At 34.0% G+C, this 13,213-nt stretch overlaps 1 protein-coding gene across 7 annotated transcripts in view; it reads left to right on the top strand.

Annotated features, from left to right (window-relative positions):
* The window catches only part of LOC118204512 (solute carrier family 41 member 1-like), a 272,491-nt gene that overhangs the window by 240,532 nt on the left and 18,746 nt on the right, over positions 1 to 13,213 (top strand). For 6 of the 7 annotated variants that reach the window (XM_085812282.1, XM_085812286.1, XM_085812285.1 and 3 more), the window contains 3 exons: positions 1,510 to 1,668; positions 5,515 to 5,978; positions 10,452 to 10,559. In XM_085812282.1, the coding sequence (XP_085668408.1) occupies positions 1,530 to 1,668; positions 5,515 to 5,978; positions 10,452 to 10,559 (711 nt within the window). In that variant the 5' untranslated portion in view covers positions 1,510 to 1,529. The remainder of the gene's footprint in view (positions 1 to 1,509; positions 1,669 to 5,514; positions 5,979 to 10,451; positions 10,560 to 13,213) is intronic. The other variant, XM_085812287.1, reaches the window with a different exon arrangement.

Here is a 13,213-nt window from a genome sequence, read left to right as displayed (position 1 = left end):
GTGATTCAAATCCTATTTATTGCAACAACTGAAACTATTATGACACTTTGAATTGCACAATAGGCCCTTGCTTTTACGACTGCATTTATTTGTGGAACACTTCCTTTTGGAATGACAGCGTGTACATATACTCCTCTCTTTTCGACCTACACCAGAGCATATCTGTGATTGTCGACATACAGTGGTGAGGGTCCGAATGTACAAGAATGTAAAGAAATATTCGATCTTTCATCGACGTATTTGGTGAATGTTAACATTCTCCAATTTCGGTCTTTCACGGTAACATATACATATACGAACTCTGTTACTCGGTTCGGTGAGCTTAGCTTTTTTTTATTCTTATACGTTGGTAAATTGCGAATTTTTTGCTTTAAAAATGATTGAATTATGTTGTTCTTATCTTCTGGTTAAGGTTTTTTATGCTTTAGTTAACCTTCATGCAATAAGTTTAGAATTATTATCAGTCTAAATGTTCTTTAAGTGTGACTAAGCCTAATTTTTTTTACCATAGCAGTCGTGTTTGTTCACATTTGAAACTTAGTAGAATAGTGGATTTGTTGCCAATCTAGAAAAACTAAGCTTCGTAACAAGAAAGATAACGTCTTCTTTTATTATTGCGAATTAAATCCTGCTCAATCCATTTTGGAATTATAATTTAAGACTTAGCACAATGTCCACAACAAATAAAGTTAGTTTTGCACCTTTAGTGTCTTTTTGCTGAGTGGGACCAAAAGGAAATTAGTAGTTTTGTGCACCGAAAAATCTGCCTTTTTGCCTGCTGGCCGAATTGCTTGCTCTTCCGCAGAACTTTTAATTTTAATTGTAATTTTTTAAAATTATTTTAACTGTATTTGCCGTTTTATGTTTTTCTATATCTTTCAATTTTAATGAAGATATTTTGAGTTTTTATGTATTTTTGCTTTGGCGCGAAGTGAGAACTGAATTAATTGAATGAGAGATATATCTTTAGCGAAATTCGAGGAAATAAACGTTTCGTATTAGTAGCAAATATTGTCACCAGGCAGACTCGTACAGAGGAAAATGTTTACGAGTAGCGCATGCGCATTAGGTATACGGCGCTGAATCGTCTGTGAAAAACTGTTTCTTTTTTATTTGTTTAATTTCTTTTATACATCGTTTAAGATTTATTATAGTATTTGAATAGCTCTAGATGATATAATTTTCGTACATTTTGAGTTAGAAAAAGAAAAAATTTAACGCTGTTAAGTGAACGTAGCGCCAGAGTGTCGCTATGGTAAATAAATATAAAAGCGACTGTTAATGAGTGCATTTATTCTATTGTGGTTTATGCGCTATCTTCGAAGTAGAATTCAGTAAGTTTAAATGAAATTCAGGCAAAAATGAGTATAATTTAATAGTCGTGGTGTACATATGAGATTTTTTTCCCCTTGTTGCAGTTATTCGAACTGCATTTGTGACACCAAAGTTCTAGATGTTCTCTTGACTTCTATTGGAATTAATGCTATGAATTTTTCTTATCGCTTGCAGATATCGGCATAAAAAGCTAGATGGCAATTTTGTTGGACATTCGGCGCACGGAGCCAATGGTCGAGCTCAATCAATCTGAATCATCGGTCAACCTAACATCCTATGCTCACGAGCCTGTGTCTTTCGGCAACCCAACATTTCAAGATGATTGTGAGCAAGGTAATTAATTCTTTTATTGCTTATATGATATTAAATATATATATTATGGCTTAAACTTAAAGCACCTAAAGTAAATATTAAATTTCAATCAAAGCAAGGCAATTCCTCAACAATATTAATAATTGCAACCGTGTATAAGATGTTTAACACAGCATCTAAACAAATCAAAATTAAAATAAGAATGCATAGTAGAACAAACTCGAAAAATAAAAATGCGAAAGGGAAAATATGCAATATTAAAAAAAATATGCAAATTATACAAATTAATCTCCCGTCACTGAAACTCCAGTTCAGAACTCATAGGGGGAAAATGAACTAAAGCTTCAGAAAAGTCGATTAATATGTTTCGAAAACATGTTTCGTTATTCTGGTTCATTTGAGATCAAAAACCGAAAAAACATTCAATTAAATTTTCAAATAAGATATTAAAATTCATATATAACCGAAAAATCGAATCTCAAATGTATCAGAATTTTCCCTACACCCTTTCGAAACATTTGAAAAAAATAATGAAAGGTAACATTGTGACAAACTGACTACTCGGGGAAAAAAATCACAAAACTTAACTTCATTTTTAGCCTTAAACAGCTAAAAAAAAAAAAAAAAAAAAAAAAAAAAAACTATTGTAACAAAAATTGGGGAAAAAAAACCCTCAAACTTACTTAATTCTTAAGAAGACTTTCTTAACGTAAACTATAATTGAATTCTTAAAATGACCGAACTGTGTTCTTCGCAAAAGAAAGTAGAATTCAAAGCTGCTCTGGAGAAGCAAAAATGTGTAGTTCATGCAAAAAGTATGCGATAAGGTTCAGTACGTAGAAAATATTTAAAAAATCTGTTCCTTTCTAAATCTAGCCCACTAGCGGCCGAGCGGTAAAGTCGCTGAACACTGGTAGTTCGAATCCCGCGAACGGGCTGGCTGCATGGGTGTTTTCGTGGTTTTCCCCATGTGTAACGTGTATACGAGCCAGTTTCCCTTAGAAAGTCCTCCACGAAAGGCATCCCTCCTCTTAGGCAGATAGCCCTAGTGTGCTTTGCCATAATTAAATACACCAACACCTTTCTAAATCTAACTTCTTAGTTCATAGTAGATGTACTCATCATTAAACGGTATCGCTTTCTACTTTTTGAAGCAGCATAAATACTAAACTGGAATCCCTTGATTGAAAGCCTTGATTAAAAGCCTTGATTTTTAATTTCTTCCTTTTTTACACATTTCGACTGAAAATTTTATTTAAAAATTTCTTATATAATATTTTCATTCGTATTGTTATTTTGTGTACTTCGCTTCATAATTACATTCCACAGAATACATTTTTGTTGCTATTTATGAGGACAGCGACCTTTTTTTAGCTTCTTTAATTAAATCTTGTTGGTATCTTATTTATACTCAAATATTTCCGCAACGGAAAGTTCTGTAAATGTTATCATGATATAGTGGATTTTTATTTTCTAAATGTGAACTGACCAAACATATTTTTAATGATGAAATCACAATTGAAGATGTTTTAAAAAATTGCTTTACTGATATAATTTCATCGACTTGAGGTGCTCAAAGATTTTATGAAAACTTAGTAATAACATTTAATGAATTTGTTGAATTAAAGGGTATACTGTAATCTTGTAAGTTCAAGCGATTTAATTTATTAAAAGTTGCTCTATTTTATTTTCATTGATAATATATCCCGAACTTCATAAAAGCATTTAATATTACGCGTAGCTCACTATAGCAGCTTCCAAAATAATTAAGAAATGAAGATGAAGATTTACAATTAAAAGTTTAGAGAACGTTATCAGGAAATTCTGAAGCGTTATGCGTATTACGAGGTTAAAATGATACACTAATAAATATTTTTCACTCTCCATTAATGCCTTGGGTTTAAATGTGAAAACCTAATAATTACTTTGTGTATAACATAATATGTATCTATCAAAGGTGGTAATTTTGTCTATAATGTGAGTACATTAAACATCAAAATTTAAAAAAACAAAAACTATCATCATTATAAACAGTAGACTGCGTAAAATATCTCCAATATTTAATGTCAGAACACATGCTATACAAATACACATTTAAAAGCTATGGAACAGCATGTTTTTGTAACTAATTTGAGAATGAAGCAACACAGAAATCAGAAATTTAGAGGACTTGTTCACTAAACAGTTCTTTCATGAATGAACATAGAATGTTTATAAAGTTCAACACAAACATGATTTACCACAAAAAATTTCACTCTTGGCAGAGAAATCCAGTCTTGGAGAAGTAGCATATCACAGTTTTTTTTTTTTTTTTTTTTTTTTTTTTTGAGGAAAATTGTGATGGTAACATTACAAAAATGAGTTCTGTTAAGGAATATGTCCACCCCTAGCTGCAATACATTGGCAGCATCTACGTCAATTAAGTTGTCGGTCAGTGAAATGTGAAACAACGATCAGACACGGAGTAATCCTTCTTCAAGCTCTTCTAACAACTTTCGAGGAGGACGTAAAACAGTAACCTGTCTTCCAAGGTAGTCCTAAAGATGCTCTATCGGATTTAGGTGGGGACTGAGCTGGCCATTCCATACGCTCCATACCGTGACTCTCAAGATATTCTTCAGCAACCCCAGCGTCGAACATTGTCGTCAATCAGAAGATATCCAGGACCAATAGCAGCGGCATATGGGCGGATAAAATATTGATCAAGGATCTGTTTTCGATATCTCACACCGTTCAAAGTTCCTTCATGGAACACATACAGGTCAGTGTGACCATCGAGAGAGATTCCAGTTCAAACCATTATTCCACCACTTCTGTAACTGTGTCATTTCACAATGTGGGATTGGTTGTATCTGGTGCGTTGTTCCCTCCAGATCAGCTGACAACCTGAAGTACTCTTACGTGTGAACTTGGAATCTTCTGTGAAGAGAATAGAAGCCTATTGTTGAGCAGTCCAGCAGAAGTATTCTCTTGCCCAACATAAACGGGCAGCTTTGTGACCTCGGGGCAAGGGAGCACAAACAACTGGTCGTTTAACATACAGGCTTGTATTATGCAGGCGTCTGAGCACTGTAGTAGCTGAGATTCTTGTTCCTGTTGCCACTAAATGATCTGCTATGAGCTGATGCACAGTAATGTTACTCCTTCTTCCGACCAGAAGAGCTACATAATGGTCTCCTGCAGGTGTTGTAACTCTAGGTCTGCCTGGAACATACCTTCTGGACAAGAATCCTCAGATTCAAACTAATTCCATAGTCAGTAGACCATACTACGAGAGACATTGGGACGTCTAGCAGTATCAGTTTGTGACATCCCCATTTCCATCCATTCGATCGCCCGCCTGGATATTTGAGAGACTTTCCTGGATATTGTCAACGAAATTACTAAGAACAATTGAAGATCAACACTCATTAACAAAACTTACAATTTTTGCATTTTTTCTCCAACTCCTATATAAGTATTCCTTTCTATAAAATAAAAGTGGTAGCTATTGTTTTTGTATATATTTTCTTAAATTTTGTTACTATCATGCATGTAAACTGTGAATTTAAATATTACCAACATTTTTGTAATGGTCAGCCTTCAAAAACATTCTATTCCTTAACTTCTGAAGGGCAGTATATATATATTTTATATCTTAATCAAAATTAAGAACATCTTAAATGTGTTGATTCCCTAATTAAGAAATGCAGAACGAGAATGGAAGGATATATGAAGGGTTTTATTTACTTAAATGATATCCCATGCTGTGCTTAGCTGAAACGATAATAGTCACATTGTTGGTATGATGGCTATCAAACTCGCACATGACATGATGGTATCAAACTCACAGGCAAGTATTTAAAATGTGACTTTACATTTAAACAGGTGGCAATTATTCCCCGACATCTCCAACTGTCACATTATTGCTCCAAAACCTCGATAACTTTTCTACGCCAACGAACAATAACGACAACTCCCTCAGTGACCAGAACAGTTCGAAAAGCGGACTGAAACCTTCAGATTCAGGGATCCTCATCTGTGTGGCATCCAACAACTGCCCTAATGACGATTCCTCATCTCTAGGAGATAAAAGCTTGGACTCTGGTGTTTATGAGGCCACGATTGGAAAAAGTGCTCTCGATAGTATCGTCAAAGCCCATCCTGGAGGGGAAGGAGACACGTGGCCTACTCTTCCAAAAGACAAAGATCCAGAGCAGGGCAAGAAAGGCCACAGTACATCTCCAGGTAATGAGGAAAGCTTACTGGCCATATGTGTTCAAGTCTTCATACCATTCCTTATTGCTGGAGCGGGAACCTGCGGAGCTGGTATCGTCCTGGATTATGTGGAGGTAAGTGTTTAGCTTCTTCAACTAACTATCGTCAAGAATCTTTTCTTATTTCTCATAGCTTTATTTAAAAAATAAAATGGGTATTGAAAGAGTACTACTAAGAAACTGTTATTCGAAATATGTAAAAAAAAAAAAAAAAAAAAAAAAAAAAAAAAAAAAAATAGGTGATCTTATCTTATACAACATAAGTTTGTGTTTTCTCTCCCGCCGAGACTGGGAATCGGTAAGATCTATCTAATAACGAAAATTAAATTCATAAACAATCGTGAGTTTCACAACAATGCCCTTTTGTTTTTTTTTCTTTCGGAGCTCGCAAAGGTGATTGTATCATTACTTGTAACATTTTTGTATTTGGTTGAAAGTTCTTTCACGTCGTCCGTGTCCAGGACTCAAATGTGTTTTCCTGATGCACGGAAAATAGGTTAGCGTCTGTGACGTAACACTGTATAGTACTGTATAGTACTGACGCTTTCTTTCGTTAACAGGATAAATGAATGTACTTTTGTCTTCTACAAACATCACTTCTAGCGACTCGGCGACGAGTAGTCCCGTGGCTCCATTTTAGTAGTCATTTTGGCTTTTTTATATCATTTATTAACTTCTCAAAAGTAGTTTCGTTTTTTCGAAACGAATCGAAGACGTATTCCATACTTTGCCGGTTTGTCATTTGGCATTCAATAGAATGCCTAAGAAATGTGTGAAATATGAATCCATTCATACATTGCCGGTTTTAGGCATTATATATACAATGCCTTGGCATTGTATATAATGCTTAAAACAAGGCCTAAGCATTGTATAAAATACCGGGTTTCAAACTTTGTCCATAATATCTTCATCCGATTATTCCAGGGCAGTAACAAACGTGGATCAATACAAACATAAACATACTCTTCCTAAAATCACTGTCTTAATCAGAAGCGAAGAATATCGCAAAATATCTACGCAAGAACTTCACCAATGTGTGGAAAGGCCAAATCACAAATTAATTATACATTATATCAAATATTTTGGATTTCATTCGCGGACAATAAAGAAGTTAACCATAGATTTTTTTCATCGAGACAAATCTTTCAAGCTGGCCTTGGTTCAGATTAAGTATTCTTATTCTTGCTTCGGCGTAGCACATTCTAAAGTTGCTAATTCACGTGTAAAGCTATATCGATGCTGGAACATGAAAAATATGCAATGCTGTGGCCGGAATTCGGACTTTATTTACGTTTTTTGCATTTCAGCATTTCCTTTACACCTGAATTTTGGTCCTTCTTCTTTTTACATTATTATTTGATATACAGTTTGGACTTCCACTTTAACGAGCATTCAAATTCTTCTTTGGAAAAAATGGTAGTCACAAAAATACGGGGTCTGGCAGCTTTAAAGAAAGCATTGCTGCTCTTATATTAGCCAGAAAATTTTGAACTAGGACTAGATAACAAATCGCTACATAACCATAAATGCATTGCTGTGGTTACTTCGAGCGAATTACTTTTACGCCGCAATATTAGAAAACAGAGTTCTTTTTGAATACGTATAATATTTTACAGAAGGAAGTAACGAAAATGACTTTCCGATGGGAAATGTATTCGTTAGTAATTTCAAGCGTTTTCAGCGTACATTTGTAATATGGACGTATTTGAGATTTCAAGCCGAATGTCTGATGCATGTTTTGTCAAACTGAACAGAACGCAATCTTTTACCTCTTATGTTAACTTTGCTCAGAAGTACCAGATTCGTTTTAACTGTGCCATAAATGTTGCGAAAAACTTCTGGGTGAGGTAGGGCACACCATAAGGATTAAGAATTGCATAGGAACCTATACAACGGAAATGTCACCGGAAGATGGGAAAAGAAACAAGAGTGATTAATTTGAAACATTTATTGGACATAATACAAATGGTGTATGACAGCTTGAATGTTGCAACAGATGCTTGAAGTTTGCACCATCAGACGCGAAACATGCCTGACATCGACGGACCATTTGAATGCAGTGAATTATTTGATCTATCTGGAGCAGGTTCTTCCCGATTTGCTTGACGATATTCCACCAAATGTGAGGCGCTACATGATGTGATTCCAACATGATGGGACCCCTGCTCATTTTGGACTGGTTGTTCGTAGCCATTTGAACAGATTATTCCTGCATCGAAGGGGCGTGGTGCCCCCTCCCCCCACGCTCACCAGTTTTATCGAGCCTTAATTTCTTTTTTTGGAAAGCCATCAAAAGTGTCGTGTATCAGGATCGTGTTTTGTCTGAAATGGGTCTCGTGGCAAGACTCGCCTGTGCAGCTGCTACAATCAAAGAAACTCCCGGTGTGTTTGAACATTCTTTTCCCATCTTCTACTTCTGCTACAACTTACCCTTGACATTTCCGGGCCATGGGTACCTATGTAATTCTTAATCCTTATGATGTGCCCTACCTCCCCTAGAAGCTTGTCGCAACATTTACGGTACACCCTGTATGTCAATGAAGTAGATTGCAGACCCTAACCGTTTTATTAACCTTCTGAGCGTCCAGGGTTTTCGCTAGGAAAGTACAAATTCCCCAAAACTACTATGAGAACAAATTATTTGTTTGATTTTAATGTGAAAACTCTGCTGGTATTTCATACCTGGAGTTGTGTACTTTTGATATATTGCCTTTATTTCTTTGACATATTTTAATATGCACGTATATATACGTTCTTACAGATATCGCAAAAAATATTGAAGGCCGTATATATACGGCCTTGCAGCTTAGAGGGTTTTAAATGCCAAGGTTTTTAAAAGAAGATATTATGAACACGGTTGCGAAGGATGCTGTGAAATTAATAGTTGATCGAGGGATTTCAGAATGCCGTTTTGAGCACTTTGAGAACGTTGGAGAAGTTCCTAACTCCAGAAGAATAGTAATTTGAAGGTGGTTATGTTTATAATATTGTTATGCACCGGCATCATCGGCACATATCCTTGAGTGCCTGGAGTCGTCTCTTGAAGGCCTTTACAAGTCTCCTAAGCTTGTTTTCGATTTTCTGCAGGTGAATGGACTCGTGGACCTCGTCTAGTATATTCCTAGACATGGAGATTAATAACAACAACAATACAATATTGTTACTAAATTTGTGACAATACGGCAACAGTTTTTTAAATTGCTACTTATGTCTGACGTGGTTTGACACCTGCTAAATTGTATCGAATATTATATTTGCAGCCCAGTCGTCCTATAGAATTTACGAAACTGATAGCTGTCTATAACTGGTGGTAAAGTAAAGCGGTTTTCTGTTTGGCGAAATATTGATTATATTTTTTACTTTCTTGAACGAAGCAAAGGAAGTATTGTATCGAGAAAAATTTCCGGTATCGTATTTCAACGAAAATATCCATTTTAATCGTTCCGTAATCCATGTACACTTTTTTCCCCGTGATGTCTGTAGGTACGCGCAGAATAAAGGACTCATTTTTTCCAAAACAGATTGTAGAATACATTTGAATTGGATTCAGAAAGGATTTTTTTCGTGACCAACTGTGCGTATAAACGTGTGTATGTATTCCTATATCGCGCACAACTCAAAAACGATTGGCCGTAGAAATTGAAATTTTGCTTGTGGAAATGCTATAACATCCAATTTTTTTTAATGAATTGGCAACACCAAACGTATATATATGATATAGATATATGAATTTAACAAACACAATATCATTATCTTTTTCATATAAAGCTAATTAAAATTTTAAATTATGAAAATTCAATTGTAAACAAAAAAATTATTAATTATTACTGCGAATTAATTTGCAGTATCATTCAAATTCAGAAAGCATAAGTAAATTAAGTGCAAGTATCTAAATACATGAAAAAATATATAATAATTCAAAAAATTTTTTCGAAACTTAAAACAAATTTTAAAGCTAAATTAATTTGCTTGGATATATGCTATAATATATGTCATAGCTTTGATATATGCTATAATATATATCATAGCTTTGATATATGCTATAATATATATCATAGCTTTGATATATGCAATAGTATGTGCTATAATATAGATAGATATACTCACCGATAAATGTATATAAGTGTCGAAAATATTCATGTTTTGACAATGTCAAATAATACAAAATTGGGCAAACGGTGAAATCTCACTTTTAATGCAGTCTTCTGGTTCCTATACTTAACGTTTGGGAAAGTTTTATACGCCTTATGAAAAAATAAAATGAAAAGAAGTTTGAAGTACGGCAGAATTTATCAGGAATATCTATTTTCGCAAATTTGGATGTCTTTTTCAACTTGTCTGGAGGGATCGGTTAACTAAGTTTAAATAATTTGAGGAGCAAAAAAATGTTTGTAATTTAATAAGGTCTTACAAGGTCGTGGTATTGTGTCCACATAGAGATTATTTCAATTCCTTATGCTGTGTATTATTCCTATCAGATGTTTATTCTTGTAAAATGCGATCTTTAGTATTTTCACGTTTATACAATAGTTGTCTGATATATTGCAGAAATGGGAGGTGTTTCAAAAAATAACAGAGTTATTCATTCTTGTTCCAACTCTCCTCGGATTGAAGGGAAATCTCGAAATGACCTTGGCATCTAGAGTATCAACTCAGGTATACATCAATTATTCTCTTTCATTTTCTACATTATTATGTCTATGAAATGCATAACTATTAAATGTGATTTTAATTTAGCATTCTTTCTTATATAACTAGAGTTTTGAATTTTAATATAACTTTTAAATATGAATTATTTAGGTTTATTCGAGAATGGGTCTGCTATCGAACACTATGGATAATACTGACATAAGATTGATTTGCTTTTGTCGCACGCTATAATAAACGCCAAAGTGCAGATTTGTAAATTTTGTTAGTCTGTTTAATATATTAATTCTTCAAATGAAAGCAGACATCACTTGAAAATAATCTGCATTGACATTTATAATGCATAAATTACGAATATCATATTATATTTAAATATTATACATAAATAAGAATAAATTTAAATACATATTTAATTAAATATTCTTTGCGCCATTGCTGCAAGGAATGAAATTTAAATTAAAACAAATTTAAATTCTTAACAAATACGTATAAACGTAAAAAAGCAAATTTAAATTCTAAAAAAAAGCCAAAATAATTTTTAAAAAAAATGTGCAAACATGTAAAAGGGTACCACTTTATTGGAATTACTTTTGGTTTTGACTTTTACCCTTGCCTGCATGAATGACGAAACACGAATTGAATGATTGGAGAGTTAGGTTTAGAGGCAACTTCCCCTTGATAAGTCTGTCTCCTGCCTACTCAACGGTCATTCACATATGCATTTTTAAAAAAAAAATTGTTTAATTTAATTTTAATTTATTAAATTAGTAGATTTATTTTCATGGATAGATTTTGCACTTAATTTGCTTATGCTTCTGAATTTAAATGATATTGTAGATTAGTTCGAGAATTAAATCTTTTACATGTCTGCACTTTTTTTTTTTTTTTTTTTTTTAGAATTTAAATTTGCTTTTTTACTTTTATACGTATTTGTTAAGAATTTAAATTTGTTTAAATTTAAAATACATAAATAAGGGTATATATCGGGTTTCAACGAAAGTTTCCGGCCATCGTAAATATCGTCTGCGCAAAGAGTTCGAGTTGGCTTGTTTAATCACATTTTGTCAAACGATTTTTTGGCATTTGAAAGAAAGACAATTGCTTTAGAACATCGTGTTGTGAAATTTGTAAAAGAATATCATTATGATTAAATATTGTCGTGGTGTTAAATATATTCACCTAACTTTATTAAGAACGTTTTTTGGCAGAAAACTTTTGTTACAACCAAGATATTCTTAAGTATAATATACTAATTTATATTAAGTTCAGTTATTTAATTGAAATGAGTTAGTATCAAACTGCATATTTTTGGAACTTTTTTCACCATTTAGGGATTTAAGTCTGTTGTTAAAGGGTTATATCGTATAAATGGAGATAAATTATGTACTATATTCGCGCAAGTATACGTGGCATGCATGTATAACCTTCAGCGAGTTCTGACAAAATATGTTTAAAAAAAGGTCTCAAAAATTCTATCGAGAGACGAAAGTAGAAGTATTTCAAATGATAATAGCAAAGAAAGTGTGAATTCCAAACAAGGGGATGAAATGGTGACTAATGCTTATTGTTGAAGGCCTGTTCGGTGGGCATTAAACTTAGATTGAATTAGAATGAATTACACTGCGAAGATTAAGTTGTATGGCTATGCCCAAGCAATGCAAATCGAGTGACAGGGAGAAAGTTTGATGAAAATAGAAAACTGTGTGACTATGGATTCAAATAAAGTACTCAGTGGAAAAACTATTACGCAATTGGCAATCGTTTCGCAGAAAGATAGTAATAAATTATCCCACCTAGAAGTAAATGCATTAGGATATATATTCCTGAAATTCGAGTAAATGGATTTTCTGTGTCTGATGAGATGATTCATTTCGAAGCCCAAAGGATTGCTCAAAATAGGAAAATTCCTGAAAGCAAATGTAAGGTCGGTCAGGTTACAACATTGAGCATCGGTGATGCAGCGGTTTCCTAACACCTGTCATGAGAAACTGTTCTCAATTGAGAAACATGCGCTCAATTTAAGAATACGGGGCTACAACTTAAGGGCAATAGAAACCACGAAATCGTTGCTTCTTATTATATGCCATGTGACATCACAAACAATCAGGCAAGTGGAAAAGCAACTTTGACCCAAGCAGGGGGAGCAGCAGCACTGTACCATAAGCGTTGTCCTTTAGTGGTAATGCTCTGCTTTATCATCGAAAATAAATTGCCACCTTTCATCATTTTCAGCCGTAGCACTCTGTCGAAAGAAATCTTTAACACATTGAGCGCCTAGCGTACTATTTCTTAAGCAATCCCGTTCAGGCCACTAGCGCCGCTTAAAAACGCTGGCATCGTAGGGCCAGCGATTCTTATCGCAGTAGAAGATAGTTTGCGTCTGGAACGTGATTCCTATAGGCATTCATTCAACACATTACGCTCCAAGTCTGTTTTGTAAATAGTTACATTCTATGCAAAGATATTACGAAGCAGAAAATTAGCATTACTGAAGTCCGGAAAGAATTACCGCTGTCCCTTACAAGTTGCGAAAAGAAGATATTCCATCGAACAGAAATGCAAGAATATCTAAAAAACGACGGCATAAACTCCAAAGGAAACCGGAAAAAGCCTCTGAAGTACGGAAATATTGTAAATTATGTTGTTATAAAAATGCAACTGAA

This window comes from Stegodyphus dumicola, chromosome 1, assembly GCF_044657685.1.
Source record: "Stegodyphus dumicola isolate Sdum_Otavi_A_Nest chromosome 1, ASM4465768v1".
NCBI classification, from domain to species: domain Eukaryota; kingdom Metazoa; phylum Arthropoda; class Arachnida; order Araneae; family Eresidae; genus Stegodyphus; species Stegodyphus dumicola.
The sequence above is the reverse complement of the archived record's forward strand: the minus strand, read 5'-3'. Positions and strand labels throughout refer to the sequence as shown.